Source organism: Rhopilema esculentum, chromosome 21 (assembly GCF_057945365.1).
Source record: "Rhopilema esculentum isolate cy_ngs chromosome 21, ASM5794536v1, whole genome shotgun sequence".
NCBI classification, from domain to species: Eukaryota; Metazoa; Cnidaria; class Scyphozoa; order Rhizostomeae; family Rhizostomatidae; genus Rhopilema; species Rhopilema esculentum.
In genome coordinates, this window is record NC_142835.1 from 5788958 (window position 1) to 5813877 (window position 24920).

Consider the following 24920-nt stretch of genomic DNA (forward strand, 5'->3'; position numbering starts at 1 on the left):
TATTATCAACGTCTGTGATCTGATTGTTTGTTTTTCTAAATCAGTCTTCATTTTAAGTAAATTTTTATTTTATTGGTCAGTTACATCAATGTGATTTCTTCTTTCTCTCTATTCGCGGTCGAATAACATTGGGTTATTGAATTATCAAACCAATGAGAATTTAAGTGACCACCAAAACGCATCAGGGCATAGTGCCTTCAACGTAAGAATTTAATGCAATTTGGAAAACATTTAGCGATTACAAAATAGAACGCTTTTTGTAATATGTGAGTTTTAATAATTAGAACGAAGAGTAGGCCAATGTAGAAGCAAACGCAGAATGCTTCATGTATTTTTCTGTAAAAAGTATGTCACATCATTCGCTTACCATCATTCAACATTAACTTTTGTTATCTTGATTTCTCGAAGTCTTTGAGTCATTTGCTACCAATCTTTAGCCCTAGAAAGCCCGTGCCTTGAATGTGTTTTTCTTTGGTGCGTTTTATCTTTGTATTCTTTGAAGGCCCAACAGTCACAAAGCGTTATTGTCAGATGGTAAAGGGGTGCCGACAGCGACGCCAGGTTCAGATGACAAATTGACGCCTGCAAAAAGAAGGTTAATTGCATTATTTTTTCTCGACAAGTTTAGCTTCTACGCTTTGCATGATATGCCATTAATACTGTTCTGAGCAAGAAATTCAGCATAGCCCTGCATTTGAACACCACATTTCCGAATGCATTCGTGTGATAAACGTAACAAAAAATACGTCCTTTGCTTCTGTATCCATGGACGTTAAACTTGTTTTAAGAGACCTTGTCTCAATTTTAAGTAAATTTAGCTTAAAGTTATTTCGTATTTTGCTTTCTAGTCGAGATGATCTATCTGAGGACGAGAACGAAAATGTGACTGGAGATGAAAGCACAGGGGAAGCGAGCAACAAGAGTGTGGTAAGATGCTTTGTTTTAGTGTCTCTTTCACTTTCTTGATAATAATGCTATGCTAGGCATTTGTCAACCCGATTAATTATGTTGGTTAAGAAAGGGACATCAGAATGTGTGGGCCCATTAAGAATAAGCGAACTGAAAGGCCTAATTTCTTACCGGACGGGATTTTTTCTAATTTTCGGGATTTGTCCCGTCCAACGAACCTCCTGTTTTTAACGCCCCTGGGTTCGGGGTAATAATGAATAAAAACAATTAGGCCTTTCAGGAATTTTTCTTTTACAGACAGAGCGATAAAAGATAAAAAAGAATGCATTTGAAAGATAAACATTTGTCGAGAGAGAAATCTTCCTGTTTTTTACGATATTTTTCAACTTCCTTCTAAGAAGAGCGCTAAAAATTTAAGCATTATTTTCATTTCCTTCTTCGAATTGCTGTTACAATGTAAGCATGTAGTGTGGGATTTGTTACTAAATTTTAAAAGTCATGACGATGCGTAATCAATGTAGATAATTTTGGTGTTATACAGTTATTCCAAGCCAACGATAAAAGGAATTAAATAGAACCCAAAACAGTATATGAAAAATACTGAAAGCTATAGAGATAATATGAAGATTATGTCAACCGATCTGTCACGAGTTTTCTCGAAGTTGTAATTGCAACACTTTGCTGCGTAGAGCAGAAGGGTTTTAAGTCTTTGCTATGAATTTCAGGCGCAATGCGACCATTAGACACTTACTTGACAGTACTGAAATTTGAGAAATTTCAGTTTTCATTTTACATATTGTTCCCCTTAGCCTTTCCGTGTTCTCATAGAAACTTTTGTATAGACGGTTTTAATTCAGTCACGTTTCAAGATTTTTATCAAAAGTTTTCCTTTCTTCTAGACACCCGTAACACTGATTAGTAAAAGACAAAAACGAGATTTTCCAACCGATCTTTTTGAGTCATCGGAAGGTACTCCTCAAGGAGAAACAAGCTCGGTGACTATTCTTTTTATATTTTTTAAAATACTCTGTTGAAGTTCTTTGAAATTATCTACGGAATTTGTGTGTTAACGAATAAGGTGAGATTTTTACCGACATCTTTTGGAACTGTTTATTTAGTTCCTTGTCTTTAATCGAGATAACTTATTTAATGAACACTAAATATGATGTCAGTATCATTGACTGGCACCCTGTATCCGTAAAGGAGGCCGTTGCACTTAAGGGCCATGTACCTTTCTATACTTATTTGAGTATCTTTTCTCAAAATATTAGGCCTTTCGATTTGTTGTTAAAGGTGATCGACAGATACTGAAGGGCAGTAAGCCATCTTTCAATCAAGAATGGACCAATCAGTGAGTGTGATTCCACTCACACGCTTTTTGATTGGCTAATGGTGATTGACCGATGAGCCACTTTTGTATCTGCCGATCTCCTTCTTTAATTATGCAGCTCTGATATTGATCCAAAACAATTATTGTGTGTTACTTTTCGCTAGCCATCTGTTACTAATTTGCTTATTTTTTGTAATATTACTTTTTTTCTAATTTTAAACAGCAAGAGTCAGATCTGCCTTCTCTGTTGTAAAAAGCAAGGACTTTCTGATGCACTTGTATTGAATTTGGGTTTTAAAGAGAAGCGCCACAGTTACTGGTTTACCGGAGATAAACAACGGCTTGTTGGCATTGTACAATGCAAGAACAATTTGAAGGGCTCTTCCTATTGCCGGTCACAAGATACATATCCTTACAAAGGGAAAAGGCGTCTTTTAAACTTAAGTGAATTTGCAGAGTTGAATTCATGTTGATCATTGACGCAAATGCTGCGCAACATAGACTGATTCAAGTGGCAATGTCATACGAACTGATTCATCTAGACCTATTTGAACTTTCAAGATATGTAAATCTGCCCTTCCATACCCAATGACAGTTTTTATGTTTATGACTTTGTTTTTTAGGCCACCGCTTTCTGTAATATCTGGATAAGAGATGCGTGACAGATTTTAAGCAGAGTTTGAACTCCCGTTTGCAATTTCCCCTCTTACATTTGCCATATCTTCCCCGATTCACGCAGTCTTATACCTAGAAAGTCTAATTGATATCATATCTTCCTGCGTTAAAACCTGATTCTAGGAATTCATTCATTAGGCTTACTATTTCACGTTCATAGCTGTGACTTTGGACAAACAAACCCCACGAGCAGTAAATTCCCACAAGCGAGATTGAATTCGTACGAGGCTGAATTTTTCAAATGATAGATATGCGTATTTTCTTCGTCTTAGGAATGCCTCAGTCTTTGTTTAAAGTTTTTATTCGCAACTCAGTTTTTAAAGGTGCCACAACTTTGCCATTAAACGGTATAAAATGACTATCTAGTTCACCATCGATAAAGGTGCTCTCGATAAAGGTGCTCTCGAATAAGCATTATAACTTTACAATTTTTTTACCTCCACGTATTTTAACCCCATTTAAACGACATAGGTGCAGAAATGTTTCCAAGAACCCAATATATATATAGTCACCAACCTTCTCGCAGTCAGTCAATTTGAAGTTCACTTACTTTAGGTCGTCAGATTTCCTTCTCTATGCCTTTTATTAATTTCAATCGTTAAAGCCTCTTCTCTTTTCATTAAGCCTCTTCTCTTTTCATTAAGCCTCTTCTCTATGCATTAAGTGTTGTTCAGTTTTGTTTTCAAATCTTCGCTCCCTGAGAGCAAGTTAATTCCAAAATCAATATTTTGCCAATGTTGCGCATTTTAATGTAGTTTGTGCTATTAATAAACATGAGTTTATTTTTCCACTGTTTGTAAAATTTATGTGAGATACGTTATAAATTTTTATTGTTTAGAAGACATTGTTTTGTTTTCTGTTGCATGCCTGGCTACCTCTCTGGTTGCTATGGTACGAGAATGGAACCTTGAATGAAATTGAATATTTTCCACTTTGGAAAGGGCGCATAAACATAATTTATAAAGGAATCAACATTTTAGGGGGGGGGAGGTTGTAGCAACAGCATTGATAACTTGCGAAGGTTGTTAAATTCTAGGGTTTTCCATTTTCAACGTGAGTATTGTGATGTTCCAACTATTTTTGGGAGTTGATGGTAGTTGCCTGATTCTTAGGCTCAGAGTAGGATTCGAATTCTACCGAAATTTCTGTTCTTGAATCTGGTTTCCTGCATTTCAAGGCTGTCAGCCCTTGTGATATTGGAACCTGATAATGGATCCGACGAGGGGGGGGGCATGCCCCCAACTTTTTTGCAAAGCAATAAGAAAACAATCTTTTGGTGGTACAAAACTTGTAAATGGCTTTGAAAAAAGCAAACATTTAGTAAACTAAAGCTTTTCGTCTGACTTTAAAACGTCAGAACATAGATCGAAACTCTACGCTAAGAAATATATATACCCAGTTGTGAAAACGTTCTAATAGGCAAGCGGCACTGATTGGTCAACCTATACAGTCATGTGCTCGTGTTTCTGATTGGCCTATTTCGATCCACAATTTTTCTTGCCCCCCCCCCCCCCCTCTAATTTTCCATCTTGTGTCGGAGCCCATGGATAGATATAATAACTGCATTGACGCCAGGCCAGACAGTGCACCAAAGTGTAAAGAACAATCTTCCCAGATGATCCCTGATGAACCATTGAAATTTACACGGAAGTTTATACGGATGAGTGATGTCATTTGATACTACACATCGTCAATTTTTTTCTAGGCCCAAAAAACTGGAAAGGCAGAGCGTGGGTACGAGAAATACCCCCTTTTGGTAAGTTTGCATTTCATCTTGACGGAATTGATTTCCTTGAGTTCATAGACAGTGATAAATCAAACCAAAAATAATTGTTGGTCCTTTTAAATCCAGGCCAGTTTTTAGATCTACAATCCTTGATTGATTTATATAGGCCTTATGATTCGGACGATTCGCTTTGACGATTCGCACGCAAACTACCCTCCAGTTTTCCTTTTATAACTTTTGACAAACTAAATCTGTAGGAGTATTTTAATTTTTAAACAAAACAAATACCAAAGTTTTCTGTTTTTCATATTTTCATAGTTAAATAAAAATTTCAGTTAATATGAAGTCTCCGAAACTTTGACCAAAATGTGTAGTTTGTTAAAACAGCCCTCTGGTTGCCCTTTCGAAAAATTCCCCCACATTCCACGCAAAATAAAAACACAACAAAGTGCAAAAAACAGTGTAGCAGGTATCGAAAAAACGAATAAACGTCTGTTTGTGCAAAAACCCGAGATTTGAAAAAGTTATTAAAGGAAAACTGAAGAGCGGTTTTGGGAAAATTGCGATTTTGCCAACTTTCGGGGGGCTGAAAATGTACTTGAATCAACTTTAACCTCTTGCAAACTATAAAAAAACAGTGTAGCAAGCTATGTTCTATCGATTAAACTTTAAATTGTATTTTTACCATTTTTTTGCCAAAAGTTATTAAAGGAAAAGCGGAGGGCTGTTTTGCTCGAATCGTGAGAGGAGGGTTGCGAATCGTCAGACCGCATTCTTTGTCATGGTCCTCCCCTCAATCAATAAATCGACTCTTCTGAGCCGAGTAGCGAGACTTTGGTGCAGAGTAATGGGATTTTCGCTCTTTTCAAGCCTTTTCGAATTGCTAGGCGTCCATTTTTGACAACCAAAGCAACAAACTTTAGGCGATGGCATCATTTACAAGACTGGGTAGGTTGAAAATACAGAAAAAAATCTGATAAAATTTGACGGCAGTTTATGTGATCTTATTTTCCTAGACCTCGCAAGTCAAATGAAACGCATAATTTTTTTGAAAAACAGAATTAAACAAATATTTTGATCAATATTCAACCACTGGAGATTAAAACCGACTCAGGGGGTAGCGCCTGGCACGACTTATAAACTACATCGTGGTTTGAGGCGGAGTTTGCACTTTCGCAAAATTCCTCTACTTTCGACGTAAAATAAAAACACAACAAAGTGCGTAAACAGACTGCAGACTATGAAAAAACAGTGTAGCAGATATCGAGAAAGAGAATTAACTGCTGTTTGGGCCGAAAACCCGAGATTTAAAAGAGCTATTAAAGGAAAACTGAAGAGCGGTTTTGGGAAAATTTCGCTTTTACCAACATTCGGGGGGCTGAAAATGTTCTTGAAACAACTTCAACTTCTTGCAAGCTATAGAAAACAGTGTAGCAAACTTTGTTCTATTGATTAAGCTTTAAATGGTATTTTTATAATTTTTCTGCGAAAAGTTATTAAAGGAAAACCAGAGGGCTGTTTTCACAAATTGCACATTTTTGTCAAAGTTTCGGAGACTTTCATATTAACTGGAATTTTTATTTAACTATGAAAATATGAAAAAACAGTAAAACTATGGTATTTGTGATGTTTAAAAATAAAATCAGTCATACAGATTTAGTTAGTTAAAAGATATTAAAGGAAAACTGGAGGGTAGTTTGCGTGCGAATCGTCAGAGCGAATCGTCCGAATCATAAGGCCTATATAAATCAATCAATCCTTGCGAAAGAATAGTTTAAATTCCAGTTAAATTGTCACAAACAATGATGTTATATAAACACCAAGCAACATAGGAGTGAAGCGAAACAACTTTAAAAACTGTGATAACTTTGTGTAGGTGTTTAAAAAGTTTTAACAAGGATGTGTATGATCTTTGCATTTTGACTAGTTCCTTGATTGGGTAGAGATCTAAATCTTGTTTTACTGTTAACCAGGGCTACTCAAACAACATCGCACGTATCATTAGGCAGGTGCAGATACCCCGAGTGATCCTAGAATAATCATGGAGTTAGGCAAACCCTTTTTAAATTCTGAATAGATTCTCTCCATCAGCACTCTAGAATTTGCTGAACACAGCTTGTTTTGCTGTCGTTTCCATAGAATTTTCTCACACTGTTAGCTGAAACATAAAAACAAAAAATGTGCTTTTCATTTTTTGTATACACGAAGACACATGTGACAAGTATAACTATGCTCTTTGCCGAAAGGGATGAGAGGACATTAACTACCAGTTTTGACATAAAGTCTTTAAAGATTAACAAGTTTCCCATATTGAGAATCAACGACAGAGACATTCAACCTACAATCGAGTTTTCTCCCAACGATACGGAAAGCATGATTATGATTGCCTACAAAATAGAACTGGCAAAGCGGATCAAAAGAAATTCAAGTACCCAAAGGATTCCCTTAAAACAATGCTATGATTTTTGTAACCTGTTACCCACCTGGTAGAGTCGAGATAGAGTGGTTTCAAGTTTCCAGTGCAGACAAATATCGCAGACGCTGAGTTCACTTCATCGAACTTAACGCTGGTTGCCCACAACGTAGGAGCGAATTTAAAATCCTATAACTTAACATACTAGGTTATATGCTAAATAGTTCGAGCCTCGCATTGAAAGAACTTTGACAACATTGAAAAATAACATACCATATAACATGCAATATATAAAATACAACATTTAATATATAACATTTAATAGATAGCACGAAGGATATAAAATTCATTATAAAACATATAAAAAATAATAGCTTAAGCTTTTGGTTATTTTGTCATATATTAAATGCTATTGTCATATGTTTTAAGTTATATATAAAATCTATAATTTGTTATATGTTGTATATCAAATTTTATATACTTTATGTTATCCACTAAATGTTATATATTGAATGTTTTATTCCATATGTTATATGGTATGTTATTATTCAATGCTGTCAAACTCTTTCATTGCAAGGCTCAGAACTATTTAGCATTTACAGGCATTAATTGGTCCATTACCGTAAATTTGATAAGTCAATTATAAAGCAAAGTATCAGCCACCAATGCAAGAAAGTTTTTGAAAGCATCACAGCAATGTCAAGCATCTTATATCCAAGAAGCAATAGCTTGTCTTGCTAATATTCTCGATGCTCAATTCTTCGCCATTCTACCTAACTTATTATTTTTTTTTAAATTGCAGTGCAGGACGGGTTACAGGCTGGCTTTTAAGATGAGTTTCGCAGTTAAAACAATACTGTTTGCTTGGTATTTGACGTACAAGGGTATGTTCATCATTAAACTCATATTTACAACTTGACAAATATATGCTTTAATTACTTGAAACTCTCGCTGCAAGGAAAAACTTACATAGCACCCATTCAAAAGGTTTTTAAGCAAAAATACCCCAACACAAGAAACTATCTATAATTTTTTGCTGTAGAATAGTATGCATATGAGAAAAAAGCAGCGATTATTATTTTGACCAAATCGATTTTTCAGCAAAATATCAATTCCATAATCATTGAGAAAGTATCTTGCAGACCTTTTTTTATCGCTAAAGATATCCTTTGAAAGGGAAAAATACTGAACAAGGGTGTGATATTTGTCGTTATCGTTCGTAAATTTTGTAGAAATTTTGACCTGAAGGTCAATACTCTAAAATGAGTCGATTACAGAAATTTTGAAATTTTCCAATATTGAAGGCACGTTATATATTCGTATTTAATGGATAACACATCAAAATTACTGCTGTTTTAGAAATGTATATTAATAATAAAATATTTTTATATTGAAACAGGTTAAATCTTTTTCAGGAACGGTGGAGAGTGCCTCTGTTAACGCGACATTGCCATCAAGTACAGCAATAATGAATGGCACCAAGATTGACTTTGTATTAGATGCATTTGATCCCCCTTCATCAAATCGTTTCTATGATCAACTGAAATTTGTATATGAAAAGACAGGCGGAGTATTTGTCAGCCTCTACAAGTACGATAAATTTACATCTGTTTTTGATCTTAACTCTCCGACACCAGCAGAATTGGTTGGGAGGTTGACCACCTCTACGGCTGGAAGTAAACCTATGATATCAGTTTCTCCTATATTGTTCACAGACGAAAATTATCAGTTTTATTTTGAGCTGGACTTTTACAAAACTGGAGGTGTCGCAGCCAAGGTTTACAGCCAGAAGTATTTGCTGCAAAATGTGTACTGTAAGTGAATCTTTTCTATTTCTTTTTAAATGAAATCAGATCCTGCTCCAGTTATTTTTAAGTTGGTAACCGTTCTGTTCGTAAAAGCCTGACTGTTTGCTGAATACCTTGCTTGGAATTATTATTTTTTCACTACCAGCCTTTGCCAAATTGTAAAGATAATGACAAAATTTTTTTCCTGCTCATCAGAATTCAATGTATATGTACTGCAGTACATCTCAATGCATAAATACAGATGAGGAAAACAAAACTAGAAAAAAAAATTGCTTTAATTTTGCACATTTTGCTTCGTTTGTCAGCCGATTGAAGAATCTTCGAAAAATGTTGCGAGTTGTGAACCTTTTTTTTCTATTTTTAACTAGATTTAACTTACCGTGTTCAATGTCCCGTTGAAAGAATGTAGCAATGAGGATAAAAACGATAATATTATAAAAACCTTATCATCATTTTGGTTGTTGATGGATACCACTAAGCATGCTTTGGAAGAAGCAAGCTTTCATTGCAATCGTTAATGTACTGTGTTTAATTTCGTAGCTTTGCCGACATTTAACGATGCAGAATCGATGCAAGCTTCAATTTTTTTAACTGAAGGAAGTACCTCTTCAGTACAATGCGTCGTGAGCAGTCGACCTGTTTCAACTGTGACGTGGTCATACAACAATGCAACGATCAATGCAACTCAGTCATCAACGACTTCAACTAGTGGCAGTATCATTAAAGTGACGAGCGTGTTGAGGATTAGAAATCCATCTTTGTTACTTAATCGTGAAAAAGTCACTTGCTTTGCATCGCATCAGTTCTCTGCTGCAGTGAATCGCACAACAACTATCAATTTTCAATGTTAGTTTTTCATGGACATTTCTGCATTAAACATTTTTTTATTAAAATTAATCGTCAAATAATTTTTTGTTCCAGTATTGTCTGAATCCTAGTCCATCTTTATTTCATATGTGCTTATATATCTAGTGTTCTCTTCCTACTTAGTCAGTACAGAAGATTTGATAAACTTCCACTTATATTTTGATAAGTACCCAAATTGTAGTCAGGTATTTAGCTAGTTAGCGATGTTTTCTACATCACATCAATTACGTGACGTCCAGTTTTTCAATGTCACGATTTCTAGCAATCTCTATGTCACTTTCACCGGAAAGATTAGGTGTATCATCAATTTTTTGTATCTTTGTCATGATATTATATTATATTTTTTATTGTTTAGATATACCAATGTCAACAACTTTCACAGTATCGATTGCCAAACCAACAGAAGGTTCAGCAGTAACTTTCACTTGCAGAACAGATTCCTACCCAGCAGCAACATACAGGTTCTATCGTGTCGATAATAGCGGGGATGTGTTAGTGAGCAGCTCTGCACCAGGGAACAGTGGGGTATACACAATATCAAGTGTCAGTTACAGTGGTGCATACAATGTCACTTACAAATGTGTTCCATACAATCTTCTAGGAAATGGTGTGGCTGCAAATACCACAATCGAAATACAGGGTATGTTTGCAATACCTTGCAAATTGCAAGTTGCAATAAAATTATTTCAGTAGTTGAAAGTTAATCACTGCAGCTTTCTAGCAACCTTTCTCTCACTTTTCTAGATGTATCCGTTAGTAATATTTACTTGAAGCAATACTAGGTGCTAGTTTTTTCTTCTTTGGCTGATTTGTTTGTTTTGATTTCTTCAATATAAAGCTTTGATATAAGATTGTAGGATGATTTAACAGTTCGTAGGTGAGCAAGAAGATTTTAAAGGCAATAGACAGATATAAAAGTGGCTTGAGCGATTTCTCAATCAATATTAAAAAATCAATGAGCGTGTTAGTGGGATCACGCTCTCTGATTGATCAATTTTTGATTAACAGTTGCCTTAAGCCCCTTTATTATCTGTCGATTGCCCTATATGGTATATCAAAGTGTTCCAATAAACACCTCTCAAAACAGTACAGCGTAGATCCCCCAACCGTCAAAATTATTTCGAAATTAGTTATTAATGCAATTTCGAAACTAGTTATTAATGCCATTTTTGTGTGGATAATGTTTTTAAATAATTACGTTGATGCAATCATTCTCGAACTGATGCAAACTGGGTATTTCGATTCAAGTACATTTTTGTTCGTGCAGTGCCCCCAAAAGTGAACGTATCCAGTACTATCACTGCTATTGAGGGTGAACGTGTCACAATTATCTGCACTGTGGTGGCAGCCAATCCTGCGCCTAAAATAACCTGGAAAGGTCCAGCAAGTAATAGTTTATCACACGTGAATGGAGCGCTTGTCATGCCATATGTCAGGAGGGAGCAAAATGGAACATACACATGTGAAGCTTCAAACGGTGTTGGATCGACCGCTACGAAGACTGTTTCTCTCACTGTATACTGTAAGTAAACCAAATTACTTTATTGAGTTACATCGAGTCTTCACTATTGCGAAATATTTTGATAATCCCCTGTAAATAATCAGGTATCCTCAAGTTCTAAATGTTTCTCTTCAGTGCTATGATAAGTTATGGGTCAAAAAACACGTTCAACGTTGCTAAACTAGTTTTACACGTACTACGTTGTTAGCTAGTACGCATTTTTTGCTGTCTGCAGACCAACCAGACAATGTCAGTATCAAAGCATCAAGTCTGAAACCATCGAATGGTTCATCTGTTACATTCACGTGTTCTTCACGTGCCGGTCCGCCAGCGAAATACAGGTTCTACAAAGTAACTGGATCGACGGAGATGCTTCTTCGGGACTCCACTTCGGCCGTGTACGAAATCACAAACATCAATTATGCAGAATACATTGGGTATAGAGCAACTGTAAAATGCATCCCATACAATTCCTTTGGAGATGGCCCTAGCAGGAATGAAACTGTCGATATTCAAGGTATTGAACCAACTTCAAAACACTACCGCTATTGTGTTATTCTGATATGCATGCACAGAACTAAAAACAGACCATTTTAAGTTGTATTATGTTTGATTTATGACTACCTGTGTTGATTACGTTCACTTTCCAGCGGAACTGGTCAGTTCTTTTTTTCAAAAATATTACTTTAAGCAGCCATTAGTTTTGTATGCAAAAAGTCCTATTTTCTTGCGCTTCTTTAACTTTTGTTACTTCACATCCTCACTCTGTGATTTTTAGGATCAGAAATAAGGTGTTTTGTAGCATTTGATCTTAAATTTTTTAGCATACACCTCTACCACATCCATTTTCGACTCTAGTACTCTTCTGCTCTGATCGATTATTCTCTATTCACAAGTAAAGCCCGTTAGTTTATCAGGCCATTGGTCTTGGTAAATCTAGATATTTTTATCAGCTCTTAATAGAATCTTGTTGTAGACAATTAAATCTGATTGATTATAAAGAGAGAGGTGCTCATTAGTGATTAAATCACTGTCTTTTTCTCTGTTCAGTGAGCCCGCAGATAAATGTTCCATCCACTCTAAATGTTAATGAAGGTCAACGTGCCTCCTTAACTTGCTCTGTGACAGCAGCCAATCCTTCGCCTACAATTACCTGGAGAGGGCCAGCAAATAATGTTTTAAGTAGCACCAATGGAGTGCTTGTTATGTCGTCTGTCAGGAGGGGGCAAAATGGAACATACACATGTGAAGCTTCAAACGGTGTTGGATCGACCGCTACAAAGACTGTTTCTCTCACTGTCTATTGTAAGTAAACCAAATTTCTTTCTCTATGTACAGGTCGCAGTTGTGACTCATGTTTTGTTTTGACGTTTGAAATGTTTTGAAAATCCCCGGTGAATAATCAGGCAATGCTTCTGCCTTGAACATGCAGTATAGAAAGAAAAGTTGTTTACTTGTGGACATGATTTGAGGAATATTTTACAGTATTAATGACTTGCAAGTGCTGAATGTTTCTCTGCAACGCCTGGCTAAATAATAAATCAAAAAACACTTTCGAAAGAGCCTGTTGTTAAAGTGTTAATGATGCCATGAACATTTCTGAATCATCCTTGTTCCTATTTCCATTAAAAATTGGTTAATAAGAAGATCATGCCCTTTTGCAGATGGACCTGAATTCACGAGCAACAGCTCTAGCCTAACTACCTGTAGACCACGGACAGTAATCGTTAGATGCGTTGCAGATGGCTTTCCTGTACCAACCGTTAGAGTAATGTTTTCAAATACTGAGAAGGCAAGAGGACAGGGAAAAGTTACTCATATAATAACTGACTTGGCAGACAGTACCTTCGGAGTATACACATGCTTGGCAAACAATACCGTCAAGGAAGTGAACATAACTAGAACCTTGGTTAAAAAAGGTATTCTTATCAGATGCAATAGTTTCAAAAATGTTTCTTTGTTAAATGTTCTTGGTGTAAGGCAGTGACAGATCGTATTACAAAGCAGTCTAGGCCAGCATGCCGTACGAGGGGGACAAGGGGGCAAACTGCCCAAGGGCCTTCAGGTCTAGGGGGCCTCATAAAGTAATGAATTCCATTTTAAGAATGGGATTAATCACACATTGCAAAAGTATGCCTAAAAGTAATAGAACGTTCTAAACTATTTCGAAAAAATGACTGCAAGAAATATTCTGAAATGCATTTTTAGCTAATCTGAAGGGCGTGGTCAAAAACTTCTGCATGCTTCGTTCGCAGGGAGCCTCGTCCTTCAGCTTGTCCCAAGGCCTCCGAAACCATTCGGCGGCCCTGATTAAAAATTAGGAAAAACCCCTCTCTTCTCTCATAAATAAATTTGAAAGGTACTACGCAGTTCAAGGCTTTGTGTCAGTAGAAATTGCAGTTGCACGCACGGGCGTTAAAACTGCTGATGAAATGCTGACATTGCTGTTCTGTGGTTTGATTGGTTTTGACCTAGCTACTTGGGCATATTTTCGGTACCATATTCTCAGTAATCTGATATCACGAGTATAGTTTAAATCTCTAGAAACACGAAAATTTATCTCAGTGAGGATTGAAACAAGTGAAATGTTTACTCTTTCCTTCCCTTTCTCCGCATCTACGCCTTCTTCACCACCGCATCGGTTTACCCAGGTTAGCGGATACATTGCATCTAACGATGACGCTCCTTTTTCTGGACACTCTTTTCAATTTGGACAACCAAACCCCAAACAAACTGCCGTCAACAAGCAATTTCATTATATGTTTTAGATGCTCCTGGCCCTGTCACAGATGTTCAACTAGAATCAAGCTCTGACAGCAGCATCGAAGTGACATGGCGTTTGCCCTTGTGCACCGGAGCTAGTGGCATAAAGGCAATCCGGATTAAGTATAAGAAGAAAGACGAATCGTTTTGGACAGCGAAAGATTTTAACTGGAATAATTTTAAAGCTACCATTGACTCGCTGCACAGTGATACAGAATACGATGTGCAAGTTTATGTTGTGGATGGAAAAGACAAGGAACACCCTGGGATTCTGAGGTCACAAAAAACAGGTAACATTAGCTTTATATAAAATTTAAAGCAAACTAAACAAAGCTACATTACTAGATTGAATTGAATTAAAACCAGGTAACAAATTAAGCACGAATCACTGAAATTTTTTATAATTTGTAATTTTATCAAAGGATTCTATGTGAAATCTCTCAGAAAAATTTAACAGGAACAAATTAAACTAAAATATGAATATGAAGCATTTATTGCGAATTCTAGAATATAAATTTGCAACTTTGAGCTTAAATGTGAACAGTAAATTATAGAAACCTATAAAGTTTCAATTCATTAGTGTCTGAATATGATGCTAATTCTATTTAGGCTAAGCTTTCTCCCAAACAGCGTGGTCGAAGATAGTATATTTATTCCTTTTCGTGATATATTTTCTATATACATAATAATACATTAAACGGACAATATCATTATCCAAGACTATACTAGCTCTTTATTTCCAAGGCAAATCAACTGCAACTGCCTCAGAGAGAACAAATTCTACACAATTGAATGCTCATGCCATTGGTTTATACGCAGTTCTGGCTTTCAGCATTCCAATAATCTTCTTGCTAACCATGTGGAATATAGCACTGAGAAAGCGTATAAAGTCATTTCAAGGTAAAAAGCAGAAAAGCCTTTCAAGTGTTTGTTCTTGCATTGTTCTTTTCTTTAAGATTCTTGTCTTATTCTTCTACAAGGGGTTTTGATTGTTAATGTTTGTCAGATGATAAGAATGACGATTTTTTATCGTTGTCTCAAGCGTTAAGGGGTTATCTAGAAAATTGTTAATATTACCGCTTAGAATGAGGAAAAATTTATCTTCTTCACTATGAAAAAGGTCTTAATTGTGAATGGCATATTTCTATGATAAATCTGTTATATGAGAAACAAGGTGGCAAATAATTGCTATGATATCAAACTGTCGCAGGATCGGGTATTTTACCCGCGAGTATTCTAAGCTAATAAAACATATTGGTATATAACTAACATTATCTTATTTTGTTTTTGGAACGTACAGTTTACTTGCAACTATCTTGCAACCATCTTTAGTTGGTTGATGTACAGTCATCGATGGACAAAAAATGAAATGGCTGCTTAAGATAAAATATCAGCTACTTAGGGCATTTGATCGCAAAGAAGAGCTGTGCTGAAAGTTGTGCGACCGAATCCAGCCGTAATTTCGACCCTCGCCTTCTGAACGATTTACGTATTGATATTGCTTAGGGGCCGCTTAGTACTTGAAGATTGAAGCCTTTCATACTTAGCAGTTCATCTCTATTACGAAACATTGAGCATGCATTCCCCTTGTTGCAATTACAAAAAGGCTGCATTTTTAACGGCTTAGAACTCTTCCACTACTTCGGAACAAAACCATATTCATTTAGTGCACTATTAATTTGTTTCAGATGATCATTCAAAAGGCAACACACAAAGGTAAATGAACGGAAATTGACTTGACTTGCTCTTTCCCAAAGAGGAAAACAGACGCTGATTTTTTATGGTTGAAGGTTTGACGATTGATGTTCAGGGCCCACGCCGCCGGGGGTAGGGGCCTTGGCTCTCCACTTTTGCTGGCCTTGGCCCCCCACTTTCAAATTCGTAGCGTAGGCCCTGATGTTTGTAATAATTGCCTGATAATTGCCAAATGTTAACGGAAAATTATTGACGCTGCCACGGACCAACAATGTCCTTCTGATACAAAATCCAGACCACTAGAAGAAATATACTGCTTTTTGGCTATATTAAAAAGCTGTAAGGAATGACTGTGCCTCCTCTCAAAAATTTCTTGGGCAATTGGGGGATTGAAGCTTCAAGCTTTTACGTAAATGACATCTATGATAATACATATTATGTTTTGGTGACATCGGCAATAATATTCGTTTCGGTTCATCTTCCCTTCACCCCTCTTATAACGAATATTATTTGTATGTGATTCGTATTTGGTACTTAGCCTTCAAGTCTTTGCACGTTAAGACAATTAAGTAATTATTTCAACTCTACAGCCCCCAACAGGATCTTGATTATGAAGTCATTGGATATACAAACCTCCAATTTGAAAGTGGCCAACAATCACGTGCAACAACTGCAGATACATCCCAAAGGGAGGCTGTAAACAATGGAAGCAACAACAATGCCGTTTACATGGAACTAGGGCCAAGGTGCAAAGATGATCAAACATACACGCCTCTTTCTGGCGATAAGCAAACGACAAGCCCTTATCTTTAGCGTAAGAGATCCAAAATGCACTGCGTGTCCAGTGCAGTTATGTATAGTATAGCAAAATCTGTATTAGATAAATGTAGTTGAGCTGAACGAGACATAGAGGCAGCGTATATAGGATTTGGGTTGTTAGAACTAGCGAAGCTTTAACATAAATAGTGAAGCAAAGCCATAATATTAAGTGCGTAAATTATTAGGAGTAGAATTATAAGGAGTAGTTTCTTACGATAGTGCTGTAGTTATGAAACCCAACATTCAAATCTAAAAAGCTAAAAAAACAAAAGAAGAAACACCCCAGCTGTGCCAGTCATAACGGAAAAAGATACAAGGTTATGGACCATGACAGGCACTTACAATCTTACGTAATTTTAAATGAATAACCAAATGCAGATATGAGAACGATTGCAGACGACAAGATGCAAGACCTGAAGGACAGTAGGCATGATGTTGCTGCTTTCAAACTATTGATTATCGAGCGATATTGATCGCTAATAAATGCGATCATTTTTGACAAATTGGTTATATATTGTTATGATTAGAATAAATTAATCAAAAGATGGGAGGGAAGGGAAGGGAGACTTCGTATGACAGGTCGACCTTTCGAAACCGTCTCTATCATTTTTATGGTTATTCAATAACAGGTATTTTTACACATGCGAAGCATTTTTGATGTATTATAATAGCAAATAAATTTAGAGATTTAAAGTTCAGAGACTTTAGAGACTTTTCTGCCGATTCAAAATAATGGCATCAAAAAACAGTTGTCGCTGACCTATGTTCTGATTTTAGGCAGTGATGTCCACCTGAATACAAAATTCAATAACATATTGATACAATATCTAGATAGTTGCAATTATCTAGATAAAAATTAAAGAACGGTTAAAAATGCATTTTGTGAAATTCTTAATAGAAGATAACTTTACTTTAATTCAAAGTATATCAGTAAAAAACAAATCTATAAAGAAACAACCAGCTATGAAATCTAAAGGAATTTCAACTCAAACGAGACCATGACTCCCTGGTCCATCTCAACTCCACACCTATGTTCAGTGCTACCGTACCTCTTGCTGAATACTATACTGTGAAACAGTTTGAGTTGGAAGTCTCTCAAGCACCTTGAATTTCAATTACCGGCGCTGGATTCGGCTTCATTACCAAGCCATATTGTTTTTTCAATTCTGTACTTTGATTTTTTCCAAGTTTGAATGAAAACCTCTGAAGAAGAGTTGCCAATACAACTTTCATATCCATCAAGGCAAATCTGTATCCAATGCACATTCGATAGCCACGTGAAAAGGGCAGGAAGTAGTAGGGAAACAGCGGATCATCTTTGCCTAAGAGAGAATAGAACGTTAATCCTCTAATCTGACTGAAAGAATTTTTCCCCAAGTACTTATTTTGATGAATGAAAACCAATCTTCAAATGAAATGATACTTTGAGATATCCCTCCCTCATTCAGCATCGAGCAGATCAAGAATTGTCAGAGGAGAAAGAAGAGAAGTAAGAGATGTGTTCAGAAGAAACAGCTTTCAGACCATGCCGATTTCGCATTATTTCTGTACTTTACACAAAGTGGCCACGAAAACAGGGCCACCTACCTCTGACATTGATTTCAATTTTTTTGGAAAAAAGTATTTGGCCATATACTATGTTGATAAAGTTTCCCCTAGAAATCAATGAAATAAATGCATTATCTCGTAACATTGAATCAATGATGGCTATATTGGAAATAGATACCCATAATACACTTTAATTAATGGTCTGACTCAAAATTAAGCATGCTAAAACCAAAAAATCGAGATAAAATTATTAAGAGGGCCACAGCTCCGTCCTTGAGTCTCACGGCAGATCCGTGGGACTTGGCAACTATAAAAGCCTTATACAACCTTGTATTACGTTTAAAGCCTGACCTGCTTTATCGAATCTACTTGGGTTGAAATCCTCAGGATTTTTCCAATACTTCTCATTATGGTGCAAGCTTGCTAGGGATATCATCATACAGGTATTAGCAGGTATGGTATACTGCCCCAGTTTGCACTCTTTTGCTGCCAACCGCCCAAATCCTGCTCCAACTGGGTATAACCGCATGCATTCATTGATACAGTTGCTCAAATAGGCAAGCTCACTAATATCAGACATAGTGATATCTTGCTTATTCCCCAAAACCTTTCTTACTTCTTCCTTGGCCTTCTCTTGTACTTCTGGATGCTTTGCAAAAAGAAAAACCATCCATGTCAAAGTAGTACTTGTGGTCTCGTGTCCGCCAATCATGAAAGTAAAAACATGATGCAGAAGGTCTCTGCTAGTAAAAGAGCTGCAACCCGAGTTTGATAACTCGATCATCTTGTCAAGTAAGTTCTTTTTCATCGGAGCATCAGAGCTGTTAGGGTTTACGTCTGACTTCTTTTGCTCTATAATCTAAAAATGACATTTTTCATGTATAGCAAAACTGATCAAACTGTCATAAATATATTATAGGAGAGTGTTAAATTTGATGTTGCTTTATATTGCAATGAGTACCTAAATACAAATATTCTATAGTGGCATGCACGCACTCCAAAACAATTATTAATGTGGCAAACCATGTAGCAAATCACACTGCATCGAAGTATTTTACCGGATTAGGATTTTTAGAACCCGGCCGGAACCGGAATTATCGGATTTTTCATAGAAAACGGCCGGATAGTTGGACAAAAATTTACCAGATTTGGTAGATCTGAATTATTCCATGCCCCAACTTTATTTACTATACTTCATTTTATTGCTGTAGCTGCTCTTCCAAGTTGAGGGTGAAGTTGAGTTGCAACTAAAGGTCGTGCTGTTCTACAAAATAAAGCAACGCAAACACATGAAACTACCGAAATGGCATTTTGATAATGCTTACCCTTTCTAAAACATTCCAACAAACTTTCTCTGCTTTATCTTCTTCGTCACGCTCCTTTGAAGGAATCAATTTTAGAAAAGGTATCAACGTTTCCAGCGACTTCCTAACAACATTGAAGTTGCCACACATTATCTTGTTGAATGATGAACTCTCTTCAGAATGTCCATTTGAAACGCAATCAAAGTCATATCCAAAGGCCGCCAGGCTAATGATATCAAGAGTCAAATGTATAAACTTTTCCATTATTTCTGTTTCAAATGGTAGATTTTTATTTTGAGCCAGTTTTTGTGACCAGAACTGCACAAAAAGAAAAAAAAACCACAGAAGATAAGATAGAAGAGTAAATTCTTAACTATTCAAACAACGAACGGATAATTCTGCTTAAAGGCAATGGCCACATACAATTTTTTAAATTTCTCTCGCTGTCTATTTAAACTTTTTAAAATTGGATTTGATCTACAATTATTTGCGTTGTTCCTGTCTATCGTTTATTTACCAAATTTTCATTGCAAGGTTCAAAGAATCCGATAGGCAGACTTTATCCAGAGTCCCTTTCTTCCAACATTCAATAGCTACAAGCCATGAAGAGGAAGAAGTATGTGGCCACAGGGCTTTTGCTAGGTGAGTGCCAAACGCAAGGGTATATAGCTAGGGGGATTCTTGGGGCAGAGCCCATCTTGTAAGTGTAGAAAAGTAGCCAATTTATACTTTTGTTATTGTTTTTAAAAACATTTTGCGCAAGAGCCCCCTGGCCAAAAAAATCAGATTTGACAGAGTCGTCGGATCGAAATTCATATGGGGGGGGGGCTGCCCTTAAAGTACACAATTTAAAAAAAAGTACAGTTTAACAGTTATTAGGGGGCTCCAGCACCCTTCCTCAACCCTAGCCCCCCACTTCGACGGCCTTATTGGATCATCTCAAAAAAGAACTGTAAACTATTCAGTCACTGTCCTTTGTCTAACTTCACAACATAACTAAATGTAAAAATGAAACAATGCTTAAGTAATGCTTCATTGAAACATGAATATTACGTACTTCAGCGAGCTCCTTGGTCTTTTTCACGAATATTGGTAAATACTCTTGGACATTTACTGTCGAGAAATATGGGTTCAAACTCTTACGCTGCATTGCATGTTCTTTTCCAAGGCTTGTGAACACACCGTTTCCAAACAATGGACACATCTTTTTCGCATATGGGCTCCTTGTGAAGCCTGTTGGCTCATTAACAAGGACTTTTTTAATCAGCACAGGATCAGAGATATAAACAACAGTGCCACCTGAAATGCAATAACTATATGCAAGCAGGGTTTATTTAAGAATCTTTTATCACTGCACATTTTTTTAAGAAAATGGAAATGAAAATTGACATGACCATACCTATCAAACTAACTGTAGTGTACGACGTTAGTGTTCAATATGAAATCTTCGAATTACACTACTTCTCACCCAAAATTTTACCAAAGATCTTCATGAGGAAAAAGTATCAGTAGTTGCTCATGGAGCATGAAAATACAATAGGCCTAATGAACCAGCGCGATAACAGCCTATCTGGCAAGCGATGGAATGGAGCAAAAGGGAGTATTGTATTAGGCGAAAGCAAAGTTCATGACGAGGAATGTTTAGACCTAATACAACCTGGAAAAAAGCGTTTATTTCAACATGTTTTGAGCCAGAGTTAGAAAGCTGCCCCATAACAAACTGTCTGCTCCGGTGATTTGATTTGGTCTAGCCACACAGAAACGATTATGATCATGCTTAGAGCTCACAGAGGGCGAAAAGTGAGCTGGTGTAGTAGTGCCTCCCGTCAGTCATCCCTGTACAACGCTTGCTTGCTGTACCTCATATCTGTCACCGCTTTATATTGCTTTTATTCTAAGATAGTTGTTTTAGCGAAAACTCGATACCAGTCTCGTCTGTTTATAGTATCTTACACTGGCTTCATGAATGAACTTTCTCTATAGACAATTCCCCAATTCCCTAATAGGCCCAATGCCTTTCCCAGTAGCGCGAGCCAAAATCAAAGAATTTCCCCAGTAGTTTGGGGCCCTGGCCATTTCCACTGACTTCCGTTGTCTCTTTTAAACGACATTGGAAGTGTTATTAGGCCTGTTGATACAGAGAGTGGGCCTAAAAAACGCAACGAAGCAGAAGCAGTAAGAAACACAGTGAACATACACAGTAGCAACGGGGCGCGTAACTACAACTACCAGAATGCATTGCGTGTGGAAACACCTGTGACATAATAATGGGATCAAACTTTTAACGGCAATAGCAATAAAACGAGACGCGGTATAGCAATTCCGAAAAAAAGAATTGAATCCAGATTGGTAAAGTGGATCTTTTAAATTAAAGCTATTTTTGCCCTTAGAAGCACCTTAGAACGTTGCAAGACAAATTACAAATCATAGAAATTGTTGGTCTGGCAAAGTCTCTTCTCAGGTGGCAATGCCTCTGGACTACTGGAAAATTTGGACACTCCAATGCGCTGGCGGACACTTGGAGGGGCGAGGGGGCGGTCGTCCTCCCCATCTCGCCGAAAACTGCTATGATAAATGATTAAGGGCGAAGGTGAAAAATCTGGTTGGGATAATCCGATTAACCTTGTATCATACACGTCGAGGAGTTTTCGCCTAGGATCAGGCATCTAGAAAAACATGGTAACTCTCCGGATTCTTCATTTCCGTGTCCGCATCCGTCTGACATGGGGCCTATGGTATTAATCGGGCCTATTATTGTGGGTTGAATTTGATAAATATCAACGCAAAGCGCTCGCTAATAACTTTGAAATTAAGTGAAAATCGATAAAAAATAATTGCCGAATATACATTCAACTTTCAGCTTTATTTTTGTTTTGAGTTTGAAATTTCGACACGTCAGGTATAATTTTGATTTGAAAGATACCATTTCCATGGTAAAAAGAAAAAATGAATAATGCATCAAAAATCGAGAAAATCTTATCTACTGAAACTTACGTAAAACATGATACTCTTTGTAAAGTGTCCCGTATTTCTTTGTTCTGCTTACTGCCAATTTTACCCGATCTTTTCCGTTCAAAAAATCTAATGTGTTTCCTAGCAAGGGGAGTCCAACAGGTCCTGGGATTGCATTCAATGGATTTTTCCACCACAAAATAAGTTTCCAAATTGTCAAAATCGTCAGAACTGCTGCGAAGAATTCAAACGTAAATAGAAAGGAGACGAGAGACGCCATAATTCCACTTTCCTTGTGTTATAGAACTAGTTTTATGTGTTTTGGATACGCGATGTTCAGTTGCCAGTTGTTTTGGAGTTCTTTTGCTGGTGATTTTGCAATCAACATTCCATGCCATGCCATACTATTGTTGTCATCAGTCCCATTGGGGGGTGTTCTCTATGGTTGTCATGCTGTGCCCTTGTTCCTAAATTCTGTAAAGCAGTCATTCACCTTATTGGAGTGGAATCAAGTAGACAAAAGGATTGAATCAGCGCATTGTAAGCTGGTCACAGAGAAAAGGCAGCTTTTCTACAACTGTAATAGAGCTAAAATAATGCCAGCCTAAGTATGGCAGGGCCCATGCCACCGTTTCTAAATCGAGGGAGGGGGGGGCAAAATATGGGGTTACCTATTTAATACTTAAAATGGGACTTAATACCTATAGTAAGCAAGAAAAGTGAGGGCCTTGTGGTGCGGGCTTTGTATGGGTTTAGTTCTATTGTTGTAGAGGATTACCCCCTCACTAGGATAGCACCGTGTTGTGTAAGTAAGTCACTATGCCCAAATCTCCTAAATTACTTCACTTTATGGAAAGTTTCGCGAAGAGGTTCCCAGTACACATAGCATTCTTTCTTTTTACAAAGGGAATACTTTTTGCAAAACTTTTTGGCCTTTTCATGTTTATTTTCTTTCGCTAAAATGGATTTAGTAAAATCCTGGTAGCAAATCTATGGTAACAAAACGCTCTCCTAGGGTAACTTTTCGGGTATTCCTCTAGTCTGCTTTTCATGATGATATCGTTTGTAATTAGCATCAACTAAGATATTTTATTGTTTTCAAGTTATATTTTTGAATTGATAACATCGATGAAAGCCTAACGAAAAGATTAGGTTCTGAAGGTTCCACAATCAAATTTTCCAATCAATGTTAATCAATGTGAAAAATAAACAGCACTGTAAGAAAGAGTCTAGCAATACCGTATTTGATTTATTTAACGCCCCTTCCTAATTAACGCCCCTTCCTAATTAACGCCCATTCTAAATATGAAAAAGGTTAATTAACGTCCACCCCTTTTAACACCCCCCTTCTACTAAACGCCCCTGTAACAGAACAAATGAATTTGCTGAGGGGTCCATCATTTATCGGCAGCACAAATCCATTTGCGAACATCACGGATTCTGACGTGGAACATGCCAATGATCCACAAAATTTGATCTACTTTGACCGTGAAAGTGATGATAAACTTTTAGACCAGACGTAAAAGGCGGGGAGTACCACTTTGGGGCAGGGAAATTATGATTACCAGTTTCGAGTTCGTTATCAACTGGTGATATTGAATTGTGATGATAAACAGGGATTTGCCGCTGTTTTGCGGGTAAAATGGGGGTTAAATCAAAAGCAGTTCCTGCTTATTCTCTGCGGAGGAGAAACGTCGCTGAAATTACGTTTTTAACAAGATAAATATTGTCTAAGCAGTGGGATATGAAGGATAGTTTATCTTCTTTGGTAGAAATACATTTAAAGTAGTAAAATGAGCTTTAATTTGTCACGTGACGTCTAATTACCCACATGTCCTTCTATGGATATCTTATTAAAAATGGGCAAAGCAAAATCGTCTTTTGACATCGAAAATTCATTTTAACATGCAATTGACTATCAAACCTTTAAGAAGGGACTGCCGTGGTTGTTGAGTAGTTTGCATTGTGGATCAGAAGTGCAAAAGGAAAACGTCTGTTTTGCAGCTTTAACGTATATATTTAAGCATAATTATTTTCTACTGGATTACATCTTGGTTACCGCCGAGTCACAACTACACTCTGATTCTGTCAGAGTATGTCGTAATCTCTTCAACAATGGTACTAAAACTATGAAAAGGGACTTTTTGTCGTTTTTGTTAACCTACATTGATAGTATTAATTGGTCTTAAAGAGTATTACTATGCTAATACAGATAAGATAAACGTGGAATCTTAATGAGGAGATCAAGATCTATAGCTACAGCACAAGCGACGAAAAGCAATCCACTACCAATGAATACAAACCAATGAACCAAAACTTAGCAATAAATTAGTTGTAGCATCCTTCCCTGTTCATTTTATAACCAGTTTCCCCCATAACGGAGCTGGAGAGCTGGAGGGCTGTAGCCCCCCTCAACTTTCTTGTTAAAGTATGTTATCAAAGTTGTGGCACCAAATAAAATGATGGCAAGCTACCATAAAAGTTTGCCAACTTGTCTTGAGCCCAATATCCCCCCCCCCCACTCCAAATTGTGTCCCAGCGATTTCCTTTTTGCTTGCAGCAAAGTGCTTGCAGGGAGCAATGTATCTCTCTCTATAACTGGCAACATGC

The 24920-nt window shown here is 36.9% G+C and overlaps 3 protein-coding genes across 3 annotated transcripts in view; 2 read left to right on the plus strand and 1 right to left on the minus strand.

Annotated features, from left to right (window-relative positions):
• LOC135684834 (cohesin subunit SA-2) overlaps positions 1-3754 on the plus strand; it is a 28920-nt gene extending 25166 nt beyond the window's left edge. Inside the window, exons 41-44 of the mRNA XM_089114865.1 lie at positions 503-595; positions 849-927; positions 1809-1904; positions 2463-3754. Of these exons, the coding sequence (XP_088970991.1) occupies positions 503-595; positions 849-927; positions 1809-1904; positions 2463-2492 (298 nt within the window). The 3' untranslated portion in view covers positions 2493-3754. The remainder of the gene's footprint in view (positions 1-502; positions 596-848; positions 928-1808; positions 1905-2462) is intronic.
• Positions 3755-4487: 733 nt separating this feature from the next.
• LOC135684661 (contactin-4) lies at positions 4488-17014 on the plus strand. Its single transcript, XM_089114982.1, has 13 exons — positions 4488-4670; positions 7856-7937; positions 8469-8867; positions 9402-9707; positions 10084-10368; positions 10996-11250; positions 11465-11746; positions 12280-12534; positions 12894-13148; positions 13998-14282; positions 14737-14892; positions 15681-15708; positions 16278-17014. Exons 2-13 carry the CDS (start codon positions 7886-7888, stop codon positions 16498-16500), a joined length of 2781 nt encoding a protein of 926 aa, XP_088971108.1. The 5' UTR covers positions 4488-4670; positions 7856-7885; the 3' UTR covers positions 16501-17014.
• A 366-nt stretch (positions 17015-17380) lies between these two features.
• On the minus strand, positions 17381-22829 carry LOC148957628 (cytochrome P450 3A17-like). Its single transcript, XM_089114983.1, has 5 exons — positions 22353-22829; positions 20416-20657; positions 19380-19676; positions 18406-18913; positions 17381-17828 (listed from the first exon to the last, which is right to left on the minus strand). The coding sequence occupies exons 1-5, from the start codon at positions 22588-22590 to the stop codon at positions 17602-17604; spliced, it is 1512 nt and encodes a 503-aa protein (XP_088971109.1). The 5' UTR covers positions 22591-22829; the 3' UTR covers positions 17381-17601.
• Between the last annotated feature and the right edge of the window lie 2091 nt (positions 22830-24920).

Coding starts and splice junctions, on each gene's coding strand:
- LOC135684661 (XM_089114982.1), top strand. CDS start 7,886: ATGAGTTTCGCAGTTAAAACAATACTGTTTGCTTGGTATTTGACGTAC. Junction 13,149..13,997: donor TAGAACCTTGGTTAAAAAAG/GTATTCTTATCA, acceptor TATATGTTTTAG/ATGCTCCTGGCCCTGTCACA. Junction 14,283..14,736: donor TCTGAGGTCACAAAAAACAG/GTAACATTAGCT, acceptor TTTATTTCCAAG/GCAAATCAACTGCAACTGCC.
- LOC148957628 (XM_089114983.1), bottom strand. CDS start 22,590: ATGGCGTCTCTCGTCTCCTTTCTATTTACGTTTGAATTCTTCGCAGCA. Junction 19,677..20,415: donor AGACCAAGGAGCTCGCTGAA/GTACGTAATATT, acceptor CTTTTTGTGCAG/TTCTGGTCACAAAAACTGGC. Junction 18,914..19,379: donor GTTGGAATGTTTTAGAAAGG/GTAAGCATTATC, acceptor TGTCATTTTTAG/ATTATAGAGCAAAAGAAGTC.